Source organism: Lagopus leucura, unplaced genomic scaffold, assembly GCF_019238085.1.
Source record: "Lagopus leucura isolate 7727_CA_CO unplaced genomic scaffold, USGS_WTPT01 Super-Scaffold_73, whole genome shotgun sequence".
NCBI classification, from domain to species: domain Eukaryota; kingdom Metazoa; phylum Chordata; class Aves; order Galliformes; family Phasianidae; genus Lagopus; species Lagopus leucura.
The window spans coordinates 64,799,661-64,814,234 of NW_024962252.1; the positions used below are offsets into that span (position 1 = coordinate 64,799,661).

Sequence of the window (14,574 nt, forward strand, 5' to 3'; positions counted from 1 at the left end):
TATAAGAGTACACTCCTGGAAAATGGACATAATGGATGGCAGCTCCCTCAGCTTGAGGCTGCAAGTGTAGAAGCATGATTTCCACCAGCTGCCTAGATGGTAGCCTATTACACACAGCAGAAGTGCCTCACCTGCTGTTACAGAACAACCGTAAATGGCTCTGATTTATAAATTCCAGCTGAAGAAAGACTTTCCTCTGCTGACCTAAGTGCAGTACATCAGACCTGGGCTTGGTGATAGGCAGTTCTGTGCATCCCCCACACTTTGTGCTGGCAAGCTGCACTAGTTTTCATTCTTATGTGACCCTTCCTTCCCCTCTTGATGCCTTCAAATCCCAGTGGGATCCCAGCCACTGGCCCTGGTTATAAATGCCACCTGAGTGACACACACCTCGCTCAATAACCCTACCTCCTAGCATTGCTTCAGCGCAGCAGCTTCTGAAAACAGGGAGAGCAATTTCCACTCATGAACATATTGACCCTGAGGTAACTGGAGACTCCACACCAAAATCCTTTCTCCAGCTCTGTAACAAATCTCCACAGTGCCAAGCAGAACAAGAACATAAAACTATTGGAGACAGTCCAAAGGAAGACTATGAAGATGGTGAAGTAGCTATAAGAACAAGCTCAGCCACCTGCGTGTGCTCAGCGCAGAGCAGAAGAGTTGAGGGGAGGCTTCATGGCGGCTGCGGCTCCTCACAGGGAGCCGAGGGGAAGCGCTGAGCTCTGCTGTGTGACCGCGGCAGGGCCCGAGGGAGCGGCATGGAGCTGCGTCAGGGGAGGGGCTGTGGGCACAAACACAGCAAGTTCCGACTGAACGTAAGGAAAAATGTGCTATGAAGATGACAGAGCATTGGAACAGGCTGTTCAGAGGCTGCAGAATCTCCTTCCTAGGAAATACTCAGAAGCCACAGCACCGGCTGATCTGCTCCTGGGCACCGTGCTTGAGCGAGCAGGTTGGACTCGGTGGTCTCCAGAGGTCCCATCCAACTTCTACTATTCTGTAATTCTGCGTTGTGACCCAAAATTCACCCAGCTTTGTTGCGAGGCGGTCAATGAACCTGCAGCTTACCCTTCCCTTGCTTATCTGCATGGAGCTATCAGATGACTCATTTATCTTTTTATTGATTGCTTTCCTACATCCCTGATCATGTTGTTTACTGAAATGGGTTAATAAAACAAAAACAAAAAACAACAACTCAAGGGAAAGCTTCTTCCAACTTAATTTCTGAATAAGTAGGTCAAGCTGACTGTAAAAAAAAAAAAATGTATTTAGGAAACTAATTTATCCTCTCGTTCCCTTAGTCCCAACTCTTAAGTAACATCCATCCTACGGGAAGCACTAAGGCAGGAGCCGGTCCCATCCAGGGCTTCCTCAGGGTACCCCGTTCTCCCCGCGAGGGCGCAGCGCCGGACTCTTCAACCTCCCCCGGGTGCTGCGCGGGGCCGTCGGGAGAGAGGCGGAGCGAGGGCGGTGCTCCCACCGAGCTCCTGCCGCCTGCCGCGCCGCGCTGCGTCGGCTGTAAAGGGCGGAGAGCGGTCCGCTGCTCCCCGCCATGTCCAGGCACGTTTTCCTGACGGGACCCCCAGGTAACGAGGCTGCCTGACGCCAGCAGCAAGAGGAGCCCGGGAAGCAGGGCGAGGGGAAACGGCGCGGCAAGTCCAGCACCTGGTCCGGCCTGGCCGGCGGGGGATGTAAGCCCGGGGCAGGGTGGGAAGCAGCTCTGGCAGCACCTCCGGCGGTAGCTGGGCCCGGCCGTTGCCTGAGGGGCTGTCGCCGCTGTCCTTCCCGCGAGTCGCCTGCTGATACGCCCCGAACTTCCTCATGCTGGATCCGTTTTAGCTCCCGGCCCAATTCTACGTAGCGCGCGCTGCCAGGTGCTCGTGTGCTGCTCCTGGCTCCAGCCCCGCGGCTGGGTGTTGGGCAGAAAAATGTCTGGACAACGAATCCCACTTCAACTAAACATCAGTTTTTAATAATTTCGTAGTGGTTTTGTTTTCCTCCTTAATTGTAGTGATCTAGCTCTTGCAACCTAAGTCACATACAGTTACAGAGTAACAGTTGGTGTTGAATAGTAGGCCTTGGCTGGAGGGGTGTTTTGTGATGGCAACGGATATGATTATAGAATTCATTTGAGTTGGAAGGGACCCTGAAAGGTTATCTAGTCCAGTATAATTCTGTATAATCCCCCCCTCAGATACTGAAAAGCTGCTAATCCTGAAGGGAGAGAGGGATGCTGCATGAGCTATGGAGTTAGTAAACACATCAGTTAGCACACTGGCAAAGCTTGTTTTAATAAAGCCATGGGCTTTTTTTTTTGTGTGTGTGTGTGCGTGTGTGTGTGTGAACCTTTGGAGATACTTGTGTGGTCTGGAGTTAAAATAAAATGTTATGGGTAAGTTCAGGTAGAGATACATTCCACTGGCTTTATTCATCCTTTCTATTCGCCAGAGCAGAGGCAGTCATCTGGCAAGTACAGAGTAGGGTAAGCTGGTTGGTTGTGTTCATTTAACTGAAATTGAATGTATCATTTTGATTTGATAAACATGTAAGTTTAAGCTTTCTTAAATTTATAAAACTAAATTTAATCACTTCAGCTCGCTTTGGCAATTGACTGAATGAAGGTAACCAATTCAGAGATTAGCTGAACTAGTATAAATTCTCTTACGCAGACAAGGGCTTGGAAAGATGGCAGATATTGATTGGTTACATGTTTGTTATTTTGTTGCTGTGCAAATACCAGGAATTCCTTTGACTTCAATCTTCAGAAATCATATTTGAGTAGATGCCCTTGGAGCTACATCGGATTTTGTCAGTGATATTTTGGCCTGGAAAAGAGGAGGCTTCTGGGGGACCTTAAAGCAGCCTTCTAGTACTTAATGGCAGACTACGGAAAAGCTGGACGGGAACCTTTTTATCTGGGAGTGTAGAGATAGGATGTGGGGTAATAGCTTTAAATGGTTTAGATTAGGTATTACAAGAAATTACACACTATGAGGGTGCCAAGGCACTGGCACAGGTTGCCTAGAGAACTTGTGGATGCCCCATCCTTGAAGGACAGCTTGGATGGGGCCCTGGGCAGCCCAATCTAGTGAGAGGTGTCCTTGCCCATGGCAGGGGGTTGGAACTGTTACCATTAAGGTCCCTTCTAGCTCAAACTATTCTGTGATGCTAACTCTGCTTAAAATTTGGGGAAGGAATTTGATATATGCATACTGAAAAGACTTCTCTTGGCATCTTTATGCACATTGCATTAGTATATATTCTTTGTCTCCAGGAATTTAATGTTTGAATTGTTTTTCGTGGAGGATAATTCTATTTTTAAAGCAGATTTTCTTTATAATAATGATTAAAAATGAAGTGATAACATTAAATTTTGAGAGGCAACACTCCTTTTTTTTAAGCTGAGCTTTGTCAAGGGATTTACTTCTATGAAGGTAAAATAAGGAAATAGCTCCTTTGTGGGAACTGAGGGTATCTGGAAGGTGGCCAGCATTCACATAGTAGAAAGTACATCAAATAGTGCTAGGTGATGTCAGCTGGGAAAGGTCTTGAAGATCTATATTAGGGTGGGAGAGTGGATTATAGGAGCCCAGTTTAATTCACTCAGGGAGAGCCTTCAGGAGGTGTAAAGCTGGGCCAGCTATGTGCTCGGACCAAGTTGCTCACGGCCTTATCCAGTCAGGTCTTGAAATCCTCCCAGAATGAAACTGCATAGCCTCTCTGGGCAAGTTCTTCCAGGGCTTGATTGCCCTCACAGTAAAAAAATGCTTTTCCCTTTATCTACTAAGAACCACTCTTGCTTTAATTACTGTAGCATTAGAAGTCTGTTTTTTTGCCATGTAGGATCTGATAACTCAAGGGTACGGAGCAATTCCAATTTCTAGGACAGAACAGAAGTAGTGTGTGCTTCATCCTGCTGGAAGTCACACCTCTGGTAATAGCAATCAGTTTTGACCTAATCTAAAAAGAGAATTAATTCATTTCCATTCTGGAAAAATAACGAATAGCAGTGATAGACCAGGAGGTTCTGTCTCTACCAGGAGTCAGCCTTTCAGCTAGCTTAGATACCAGCTGTCTAACAGTATGACTCTCACCATGGGCTGATCTCTTGTGCATTTGCTTGTCTTGGGGCAAGCTCTGTGGCCTGTCCAGGCACAGTCTAAGTTAAGAAATTCACTTGTAGCCTGAGGTATTTGTACCATTCTGTTTTGACTTCACTGTAGACCTACTTAAAGGATAATAAAGCATTTTAGTATCAGTACAGCATAGGCTTTAAAAGGTGCTTCTATTCTTGCTTTCCCTGCCTTTAAGGAAAAAAAAAAAAAAAAAAAACAATTTGCAAACTTGTAATGGATGTTCCTGCTAAATCACATAATTGCTGTGATGTTTAAACATAGGCTTTTACTACAGAAGATTAATGCCACGCACTCTTTGTTTCCTCTTTATTTCTAGGGATTGGAAAGACTACTTTGATCCAGAAAGTCACTCAAGCACTAAAATCCTCAGACGTTCCCATTGATGGATTTTACACAGAGGAAGTTAAAGAAGGCGGCAGAAGAAGAGGATTTGATGTTGTCACTTTATCTGGAAAACGAGGTCCTTTATCTAGAGTTAGGTACTGAGGTTTAAATTGTTTTAAGCCACTTGTTTGATGCTTCTCTAGTCTGTCAGCATGTTAAATGCCCTTCCAGAAGGTGATTACCAGCTCAGATATGGTTTTCATGTCATGTTCTTTGTTCAGTTCTCATTTTCTGGCTGATTCCTGCATTATCTGTGTAGACACCATATCACATAGTTTAAAAAAGAAAATGACCTAGACAAGACTGGTCTCTTTTACTTCATATTTTACACCAGATAGAGCTTTTATCCCGAATTCAGGTCTCTTTGGGATACAGTGCATAGCTTGCTGTAGTCAGGAGAGAAGATTATTTCTTTCTTCCAGCTGATTTGTGAGTACAGAATCTGAAAATTAAACATGAATAGCACTTAATGTTGTATTAAAGAGCCACCAATTGGCCCACAAATCCTGCATGTGAATTTGAAGAAAAAGGGAGCCTGAGTCCCACTCAGAATAGGGTTTCAGGAGTGCAGAGCACTTTCTTAATTTACCAGGATAGATTAATGATTCCTGCACAACTTAGTCTAGGTAGGCATGATATTTCCATCACATTCAGACATAACTGACCTGACCAAATAACTTGCATACTACTAACAAACACGGCTCACCCAGAATAGTGTGATGCTGTACATACAAACTGAGTATTTTTCAAAGACTGTTTAAGTGTTCTGCAACCTATTCTGAGCTTTGGGTTGTTGCTTTGATGCTGTCTAGTGTCACATTGCCTAATTCAAAGGCAGCTCCTATGCCTGCAAGAACTGCAGGTGTGTATTTTGATTTCATTGCAAATATCTCTATTACCTTTTGTATTTTTTTTGTCCTGCATAGCATTCGAATTTAAGCTTATATAGTACTGAAGGTAGCTTATGGCATATTTGTTATCTGAAAGTATGCTGTCTGCAATATTACATAATGCATTGCTTTCACGGTTTCTTTGCTTAGAAGAATTAAGAGCAAATTGACTGACTAGAGTAATTATTCTAGTAAATCCACTTGAAATGACTGCAGTAAGTTCTTGCTGAACTTATTACTTAGAAGGATTTGTGTGTGTCTTTCAAATTTAGTTCTGATTCTTCTACTTCAAGACGTGAATGTCGTGTTGGACAGTATGTTGTAGATGTTGCTTCATTTGAGCAGTTGGTTCTGCCTGTGCTGAGAAATGTGAGTATTATACTAAAGCTGCTGAAAAAATGGATGCTTCATGATAATGATTGTTATTGGAGGGCTCTTCTGCAGCATTCAATTTTGATGTTAATAAAGGGTCTCATTCTTGAATTTCACTGATTCTGATTGCCTTCAGGATCAGGTAGCAGAAGGGGCAGAGCTGTTGTGAGGTGTGACATTGCTTTGCCTCTCCTTCTTTATGTGACATTGTCCTGTGGCCAGGCCCACCTTGGGTTGAGAGACAGCCAATAGGAAATTGCTTCCCATGCCACCACCTTGCATGGTAGAAGGCAAACAAAATGTACAGGTGGCTTACTGCATACAAGTGGCTTGAGTTAGTGGGCCCACGAGAAAGGATTTTGTCACTGTTCCTCTTCATGTCCTTTTTTTCTCCCTGTTTCTGCTCTAATTCCATTCCTTCAGTAGGAACATTATTCGTATCTTGAATCCAGTAATTACTTTTTATTACCGCTGTGTAAGTACAGCTTGGTTTCAAATGATGCAGCAATCTGATAATTTCAGACTTAGCCAACTGCAGAAGGAGTGCTCTGTGACAAGACTTACTTAGTCTTTTTCTTGTCCTTCTCTGGTCATTCTCTGCCAGCAATGCAAGCAATATTATGATCATCACCCTTTTTCCTTCTCCTTTCTCTCTTACACAAACCTTTCCCCCTCTTCAAAATTAAACAAGAGCAGATCTGACTGTAGTAGGCAATGCAACATCTGACTTTGGCAACAGCATGTCATCAACTGTGTGCAGTAGCTGCTGAACAGTACTGCTAAAAATCATCTTGTCATTTTTCTGTGCTACAGAACCTCAAGGGGTCAATGAAGAAGGGATTTCTTAATGAACTTAGAGCAACAAAAAACAAAACCAGATGGGTGTGAGGAATGAAAACAGGACAGAGGATCAATTTCTTGTTTTTGTCAAGGAATGTTAAAGTCTGAAAGAAGGGAAACAAAGATGTCAGGGGCAAGGGAGATCTGTGAAGGGATTTTAGATAAAACAGCTACTCAGGAGAGAAATGACTTGAAAACATTTTAGGATCCATGTTAAACAGTTCTTCCACTTTACTGGAAATAAATACGTGGTCTTCACAGGGAAAAATATTTAGATTTCTTTTTTCTTTAGGTTCTGTGTAGCATGGCTGCTATTGGTGTGTGTTCATGGTTTTATAGAGGAGAGTTTGAGTTGAGGTTGATTCATTCCTCACATCTGAGACTAGTGGAGAGTAATTTTTAGTTAACTTCACCAGGAGAGGACAGCCAGAGCACTCTCTTTATATCACACTATATAATGAGAAAGAAATGGAAGATGATTGTTCTGACATGAGAGAGGAGAAAAAGCTGGCAAAGGCGTGATTGTTTATCCAAATAACTTTGGAGAAAGTTGCTTGTTCTGAGAGAAGCGCTGGTTATTGCCATCTTAGACTCTTTCATTTTGGTTTTCATTTGGTGTTTTTTGTTTGTTTGTTTTCAATTCTAGAGATGCTATCACAATGTGCTTCTGCATCGCTTGCTTTGATGGCAGGTTCTGATCACAAATCTGATGATCAAGTCAATTTTGTGGCAAGAGCTTATGCCAAAGCAGCAGAGCAGATGGAAACAGAAGGCACAGTGTGAAGGAGAACAGTGTTCTTGTTTCTGAAGAGATCAGCACATTGTTGTTTACAGTTTGACTCCTGCCTTCCTATTCTACTTTGGACAAACTGCATTCGCCTTTCAAAGTTTTATCATGATGTAACAAATACTGGAGACAAAGGTGAAGATCCCGAGACCTGTCTGAGTCTGCTCACTCCTGTGCATGTCTCAGTTTGCAGCACTGAGGGCTCAGCTGACACAGACAAAACTGCTCCTGTATGAGCTGATAATGAAAAAATAACCTTCATAAAATCTGAAATCTTACTTAAAGTTTGGAAGCTGTAGACAAGGGTGTAAACGTCTGATGTGTTTGTTTGGTTGTTTTTGTTTTTTTGTTTTGCTAAAATAGTGAGGAACCATCTTCTAAATTTAAAATTGTTTTTGAAAGGCATTCCGTAGCTACAAGCTTCCAACATGTAATGCAAGCCATTCTTAATTATTATGTTGTGTTGATACTGATTTATTCTAAATGCAGAATTCAATGTTTTGAAATGTTTGGGTCCTTCAGATTTAATGAGAGCAGTTCTTTATTGTCAAATACCTGGAGAATTCTGCTCTGAAGGAAAAACGATATTCTGAATATTTCCTGTCATCATAGCTGGTATTTATGCCATACATGTATTCTTATCTTTCCACCGGTCTTTTCCTGACATATAGATGACAGATTTAAAGTTGGCCAGCTATCAGCAGCAGCAGCTTTGATTTTTCAGTTTTCCCCAGTACTGCAATGGATTTATTTTGGAGGTACTTTTTATTAGCATAGCAGTTATTTCTGTTGCTTGTTTGAAGTTCCGTGATGTTTACAATCTCCTGATGCACTTCTCCACAGGTAAACCAGGGCACTGATGCAGAGAAAAAGATTTGCGTCATAGATGAGATTGGTAAAATGGAACTCTTCAGCCAGGCTTTTATTCAAGCTGTTCGTCAGATGCTGGCTGGCTCTGGGACCGTGGTACTTGGAACTATTCCAATACCTAAGGGAAAGCCACTGGATCTTGTTGAAGAAATAAGAAGCAGGAGAGATGTTGAAGTGTTCACTGTGAGTAATATTAAGTACCCTTAAAGAGCCTTCTGTTCTGGGTTGCGGGTTTGTGTTTGGCTCTGTTTAAAAACTGATTGTTGCTACCATTTGCTAGCTGTGGAGAGTTTGTATGAAATAAGCCTTTTAGTTTCCATTTGGTTCTTAATGGGCAGGTGTTCACCTTATTAAAAAACAAAAAAAAAAAAATAAAAAATAAAAAATAAAAAAAACCCACAGCTTCACACAGCTGGCTTTGCTTTTGAGAGGCTGTAGAAGTAATGATGTCGTTGCTTTTAAAAGTTTTCTTACTGTAGTATTACTGCCACTTAAGTATTCCCTATTCCTGAGAGTTAAATCTTTTAAAATACAGTCAGATTTCTTTTTATGTTTTGCAGGCTGGCTTGCAGAAATATTACCAGTAATCATATTCAAGGGGAAAAAAAAGCAGCAGTAGAGTTTGCAGAAATAATTTGTGAAAGAAAGACACTTGTAAATGGAGTGTGCTTTCTCTGGAGTCAGTGAAACAACTTTAGAATTCATTCTGTTGTTTTACAGATGTAATATTCAGGACATTAGGGCCTCAAAGTGATTTTCTGATCAGTTACAGAGAAATTCTCAAAAACTTAACAGAACTGCCTGTTCACTGGGATACGTGTGAGGTTTCCTTAGCATCCATAAGTGCCCTCAATACTTTACAAAAACGAGCTAAATGCAACCCCCTCTCCTTTCAGTTATTTTTCTGCTCAGTGTTATTTTTGCTAGTAGAGAATAAAGCTGTATATCTGAAACTGAACTGCACATACCCATAAATTACAAATACAGTAATCGAGACTTGCAGGTTCTGGCTTATTGGCAGGGGTAATAGGCTGTAGAGCAGAATGGTACTGCAGCCTGCTCTTGAGTGGAAGCAGATCACAGTGACTATAGGTCCTTTCTTCTAATGCAAATGAATGAGGAAGGAGAAAAAATCTTAAGAATGATCTTAATTACTGCAGAGAAAGCAAAGCCTCCATCTTCTCTTTTTTTTTTCTTCAAAGCAAGAACTGCAATGCTTGGAAAGGGACCACAGCTTTCTTTTGCTCAGTGGTCCCATCATCATCATCTTTATTTTGTATTTCTTAAATTAAAAACCTTTTTGGGTGCTGAAGCAACCCTAGCAGCAAAAGCAAGAAAAGATTTCTTTCCCCTCATAAACATTCAACTCCTACCTTTCCCTCAGAGATTAAAACCCACATTTCCCACTGAGAAGCCAGTGTGGTGTTTGTTGAGCTGCTGAACAGGGATGTGTGTGAATGTGAATGCTTTATGGTGGTAGAATTGGGAAGAGATGGAATGGAGAAAGCAACAGTCACTGCTTAGGATGCAGCCATGGCAAGGCAACAATGTGTGTTTCCTTCTATCAGAAATGGTGCTGGAAAACAGTATTTGGCTTTTCAAGGACATTTCAAGCCTCATTCTATCAGGTGGTGTTCTAGAGGCTTCTGCCATTCGACCCCAGGTTATTAGGTGTGTCATGCCAATACAACATGTTTTCAAATGTAATGACCTGTGCATTTCAGTAGAGCAATGTTTTCTCTATCTGAAAAAAACCTTTACTAAAAATGAGCCATTCTGTTTATGCTGCTGAGATTAGTGTGCAGGTTTCTTTGTTTAAATGCAGATTTCTCTGTTGGATCATTTACCCAAAAGCAAGGGTGTGAAATGTGTGACAGACTGAAAGAGTATCTAGGTGACAAGGGATGTGCTGTGCTGAAGGCTATGCAGGAGTGCATCTGTCTCACTCCAGTGACACACTGCATGCTCTTCCTCAGCTGTTTAAAATAAGCACATGAGCAGGAACTGCTGCTGGAGACTCAGTGTGTTACTGGCTGGAGTAAATACTGAATCACCAGCTACTTTCTTGAAGGGCTGTGGCATGCAGAGAACCTGGAGTGCCCAAATTACTTGTGGTTAGCTTTCTCTTGCTGGCTTTTATGATGCCCGAAAGTGTGCAGACATATGTGGCTATCTTCCAAAAAATTCTGTCTGCTTTGTCACTTAACATGGAGTTAGGTTGCATTCAAGTAACTCAGCAGAGCTTTCTGATCCTTCTTTTATTGTCACAAGGATGGTTCTGATGTTTGATGTTAAGGGCATAGACACAGCTGTTGTGGGTTTTATAGTCCCTTCTGTCTTGAAAGCATATTTAGTTGCTGTAAATGGACCCAGATGCCCTAAAAGTAGTTGGGATTTGGATCCAAATGTTTAATTTATTACATTTAAAGCACTTAACGATAGGAGCTCTGATATTTAACACATTTTTTTCCATTGTTACCCAATTCCATTTTGCTGAGAACTCAACTTTCCAGTGAAAGTAGAAAGATCTTTTTGCAGTGCCCAGATCTGTGTAGTTTTGCAGACGTGGATAACTAGGATTATATATCATATATATCTGATATATAACTAGGATTGCTTTATCCCTAGCAGCTTCAAATGAAGGCATGCCTTCATTTTCTCCCATTTTCCTTTCTATTAATTTTGTATTTGTAAAGCCCCTTAGTGAGGTTTGGTTGTTTCTGCTTTTTAAGAAAGCAATTAGTTAAGTGGACAAGAAGAGGAGCTTCCAGTTGAACAAACTACGAATTCTGTTCCATCGGCAGTACCCGAATGGTTAGGGAAAGGAAGCTTCTGTCCTCTGCTCTTGCATCCTTGGAGTTTAGGTGCTCATAGAATCACAGAGTGGCCTGGGTTGAAAAGGACCACAAAGATCATCTAGTTTCAACCCCCTGCTGTGTGCAGGGTCACCAACCAGCAGACCAGGCTGCCCAGAGCCACATCCAGCCTGGCCTTGAATGCCTCCAGCGATGGGGCATCCACAGCTTCCTTGGGCAACCTGTTCCAGTGTGTCACCACGTCTGGGTGAAAAACTTTCTCCTAATATCTAACCTAAAACTCCCCTGTCTCAGTTTGAAATCACTCCCTCCTGTTCTATCACTATCCAGTGATCATTTATTCAAAATTATCTAAGTGCTTAGTAAAACGCAGCATCTGTGGTTGCCTTTACTCCCTAAAAATCTTCCCATCTCTTTGTACATTCACTACAAGTACTGGGAGATTTGTTCTGTCTGGGAAAGCTGCCTGTGCAAAACGTCTCCAGACCTTAGGAGGAGGCTGATATCTATCAAGCAACCTTTGCAAAATGGTTGTGAGAATTTCCCAGTACTTGGCACTTTCTCTCTGATGCTCTCACTGGACTTCTGGCATGTAGGTATGGAAGAGCACAGATAAAATGGAGTATTGTTTTCGTTGGCTCTGAGACAGTGGGAAGAGCTATTAAATGTTCAGAAGGTCCTTTGAAAGTCAGGATGTCAGGACACTTGCTGTGAGATTTAGAGCTTGGCTCATCTGTGCTCTGTGCCTTGTTTACCTCAGGGTACCTCAATAGTCTTACTGAAGAGCAATTGCATTCTTTATTGTCTTGCTCTTTGCTATTGTGGGGCTTTCTTTTTATCTAATAATAGTCTTGGAATGATGCTCAATAAAAACAGCAACACTTTCAGGGAGATCTTCCTGCCCTTTCCTCTTTTTTTCTTTCTAAATCACTTTTTCTTCAGTCTCACATTGATCTGCTCTCTTGAATTCAAGTGTCATAGGTGAGACCACTGTCTCAAGGTTTACAGTGTTGTTTTCCAATGTTTTGATAGGATGTCTGTGACAAATAGCAATGGGTGCCTAGGTTGAATTTTTTTAGGTAGGGCTGTCACTAGTTTGTTGATGATGATGGTGACAATGATAGACTTTTTCCTGTTCTGTACTGACTATGGTCTATACTGGCTGGAAGGAATGCAAATCCATGTGCTCAGATCTTAAGTGTAGCTACAGGGAATTGCTGGTGGAGAGCTTTATGTCATGTATACTGTGGTATCTTTTCTTTCTCTTCAAACTTTGTTAATAGATATGAGTGCCCTAATTTTTTCTTTTTGTCTCATCTGTCTTCGTGTGATTTCCTCCTGCCCTTTCTGCAGAGATCTGAGCACTGCAGCTATTTCCTTAAGCTTTTTAAATGAAGCTTTTACTGATACTTAGCAATTTTTTAGCCCTTTCACCACTCCAGCCCTCTCCCCAAGTGATGGTTGAGCTCTTAATGCTGTGGTCATGCACATAATGCATGTGACCGTATCAGGACAATCTTCAAGAATGGGAAATTTGCAACCCCCAGCCCCACAGTTCTGTACTGTGTCACTGCTGTACCCAGGGGCTGAGCTGGCCAGGAAGTTGTAACATTGCTTTGGCAAGTTACAGTAGTCTGCAGATGCTGCAACCACAAGTGGACCTGGCAGAAGACAGGGTGCTGGACTGTATGGATTTTCACCTGGGCTGGTGTTAAAAGTCCAACATTTCCAGGGACTGGTAAACAAAGGACATACCTCAGTGCACTATAAAAGTTCCCCAGCTTTTATCCCATAGTTTTATTTCTCTTTCAAGGTGTTTCTGTCCTGCAGTGCTAAGGCTTCTCATTGCACAGTTGTGCTGTTGTTAAGCCAGTTCTAATTTTTTCACTGAGGATGCTTTTTACTTGCCCTGTCATCGATAGAAATACAGTCTGTTCAAGCGCTGAAGGTGTAAGACCTCCTCTTTATTGTAGAAAAATGAGGTTTAGTAAATGGAAGGGATTTCTAGTAATGGCAGAAGTACTCGATGGTTTTTTGAGCAATTTCTGTTAGTTATTCAAGCCTTGGGTATCCAAGCAGTGGGTATCCATGAGTAATTAAATGGTGTGCAGTTTTGTGGGTTTAGTTTCATGTGTTGTTGGTAGCACAAGAAGGCTGGTGTTTGACACTCGGCATTCCCCCACCAAGAATGAAATGCATTTGAATTTCTGCTTTGTTTTTGAAGTAAAACATCATATGGAGGTTACTCATCCAATTACATCTGTTTTAATTTCTCTTTTTCTAGGTCAGTAAGGAAAACAGGAACAACATCTTGCAGGACATCTTGGTAGCTGTGGAGTCATGCAGGCAATGAAGACCTTTTCTTGCTTGTAAAGCTTTTATTACTTCATAACTAAAGCTTTTATTTTTATAAAACATTAAACTTGTGGATGTTCTAGTCTGTCCTTCCTATGTAAGCCCCTGAAGGGTCACTAGAGCTTCCTGGGTAAGCAAGGTAAAGCTGCTATTGCTCCACAATATGAAAATTAAGATAGAAGGATTCTTGTTTATCCCGTTCACAAGCTGATCCATTTAAAAATTCAATAGATCTGTAGTTAATGTGAAACTCCAACTTGGGTATTTGAAAAAGTAGACGGTCTGACTCTGATCCTGTTTCACCATGTAAAAGCAATTAGCTGCCAAGTGTCTTGGAGATCTTTGCCTTTCAGAATGTTGAGGACATTTCTGTTGGAGGACAATTCGTGGTCTGTAATTCCCATGCAATAATGTGCGTTGAGGAACCAGAACTTGTGGCCTTGGTGTGACAGAACATAACCCTTTTAGCTTCACGAGACTGAGTCAAGTCTTGACGTGTTTTCCATGCGGAGTTTATGAGGTCAGGATTGACCTAATACTGCATGTGTCTCCATATGGGGATTTTCAAGCCACTGCATTTACTGATACTTTTTTTTTTTTTTGCTTATGTAGTTTTTTTTCCTTACTCAATCCTGTACACACATAATGGTTAGTGGTGATATAAGGAGTGTGTGAGAGTATTAGACAATGTATTTTTTTCCTCTGAGGTTTGCGAATGTATTCAGGGAAAGTGCTACCACCTAATCAATTCTGCATGTTGTTAAAACAGAATTCCCTCCCAGGTGCACACTTGTTCACTGTATGATTTATAGTCATCTTTGGCTGTAAGTTAAGGCTTCAGTTGGTTCTTAACTCTTGTGTTCAGTTCAACAACTGTTAAAGTGAGCAAACTAAAGGCATTTTCAAGCATCATTCTTGTTACCTGTTTCTGTGTAAACTGATACCAGTAGTTCTGTGTATGTGGATGGGAACAAGCATTTTTTTTTTTACAGATGCCCTGGTGCTGGGAGCTTACAGGAAAGAGAAGCGACACTCTGCATTTGGTTAACAGTCTGGTTCTGACATTGTCCCTCTTTAGATGGGAGAAGGGTTAAAGGACACAGTGGCCCTGTTCCTTGACA

At 41.8% G+C, this 14,574-nt stretch overlaps 1 protein-coding gene across 1 annotated transcript; it reads left to right on the forward strand.

The window, feature by feature from the left end:
• The first annotated feature begins 1,475 nt into the window (after nt 1-1,475).
• Nucleotides 1,476-14,078, forward strand: NTPCR (nucleoside-triphosphatase, cancer-related). Its single transcript, XM_042883152.1, has 5 exons — nt 1,476-1,589; nt 4,456-4,618; nt 5,686-5,782; nt 8,256-8,465; nt 13,383-14,078. Exons 1-5 carry the CDS (start codon nt 1,556-1,558, stop codon nt 13,449-13,451), a joined length of 573 nt encoding a protein of 190 aa, XP_042739086.1. The 5' UTR covers nt 1,476-1,555; the 3' UTR covers nt 13,452-14,078.
• Nucleotides 14,079-14,574: the final 496 nt, after the last annotated feature.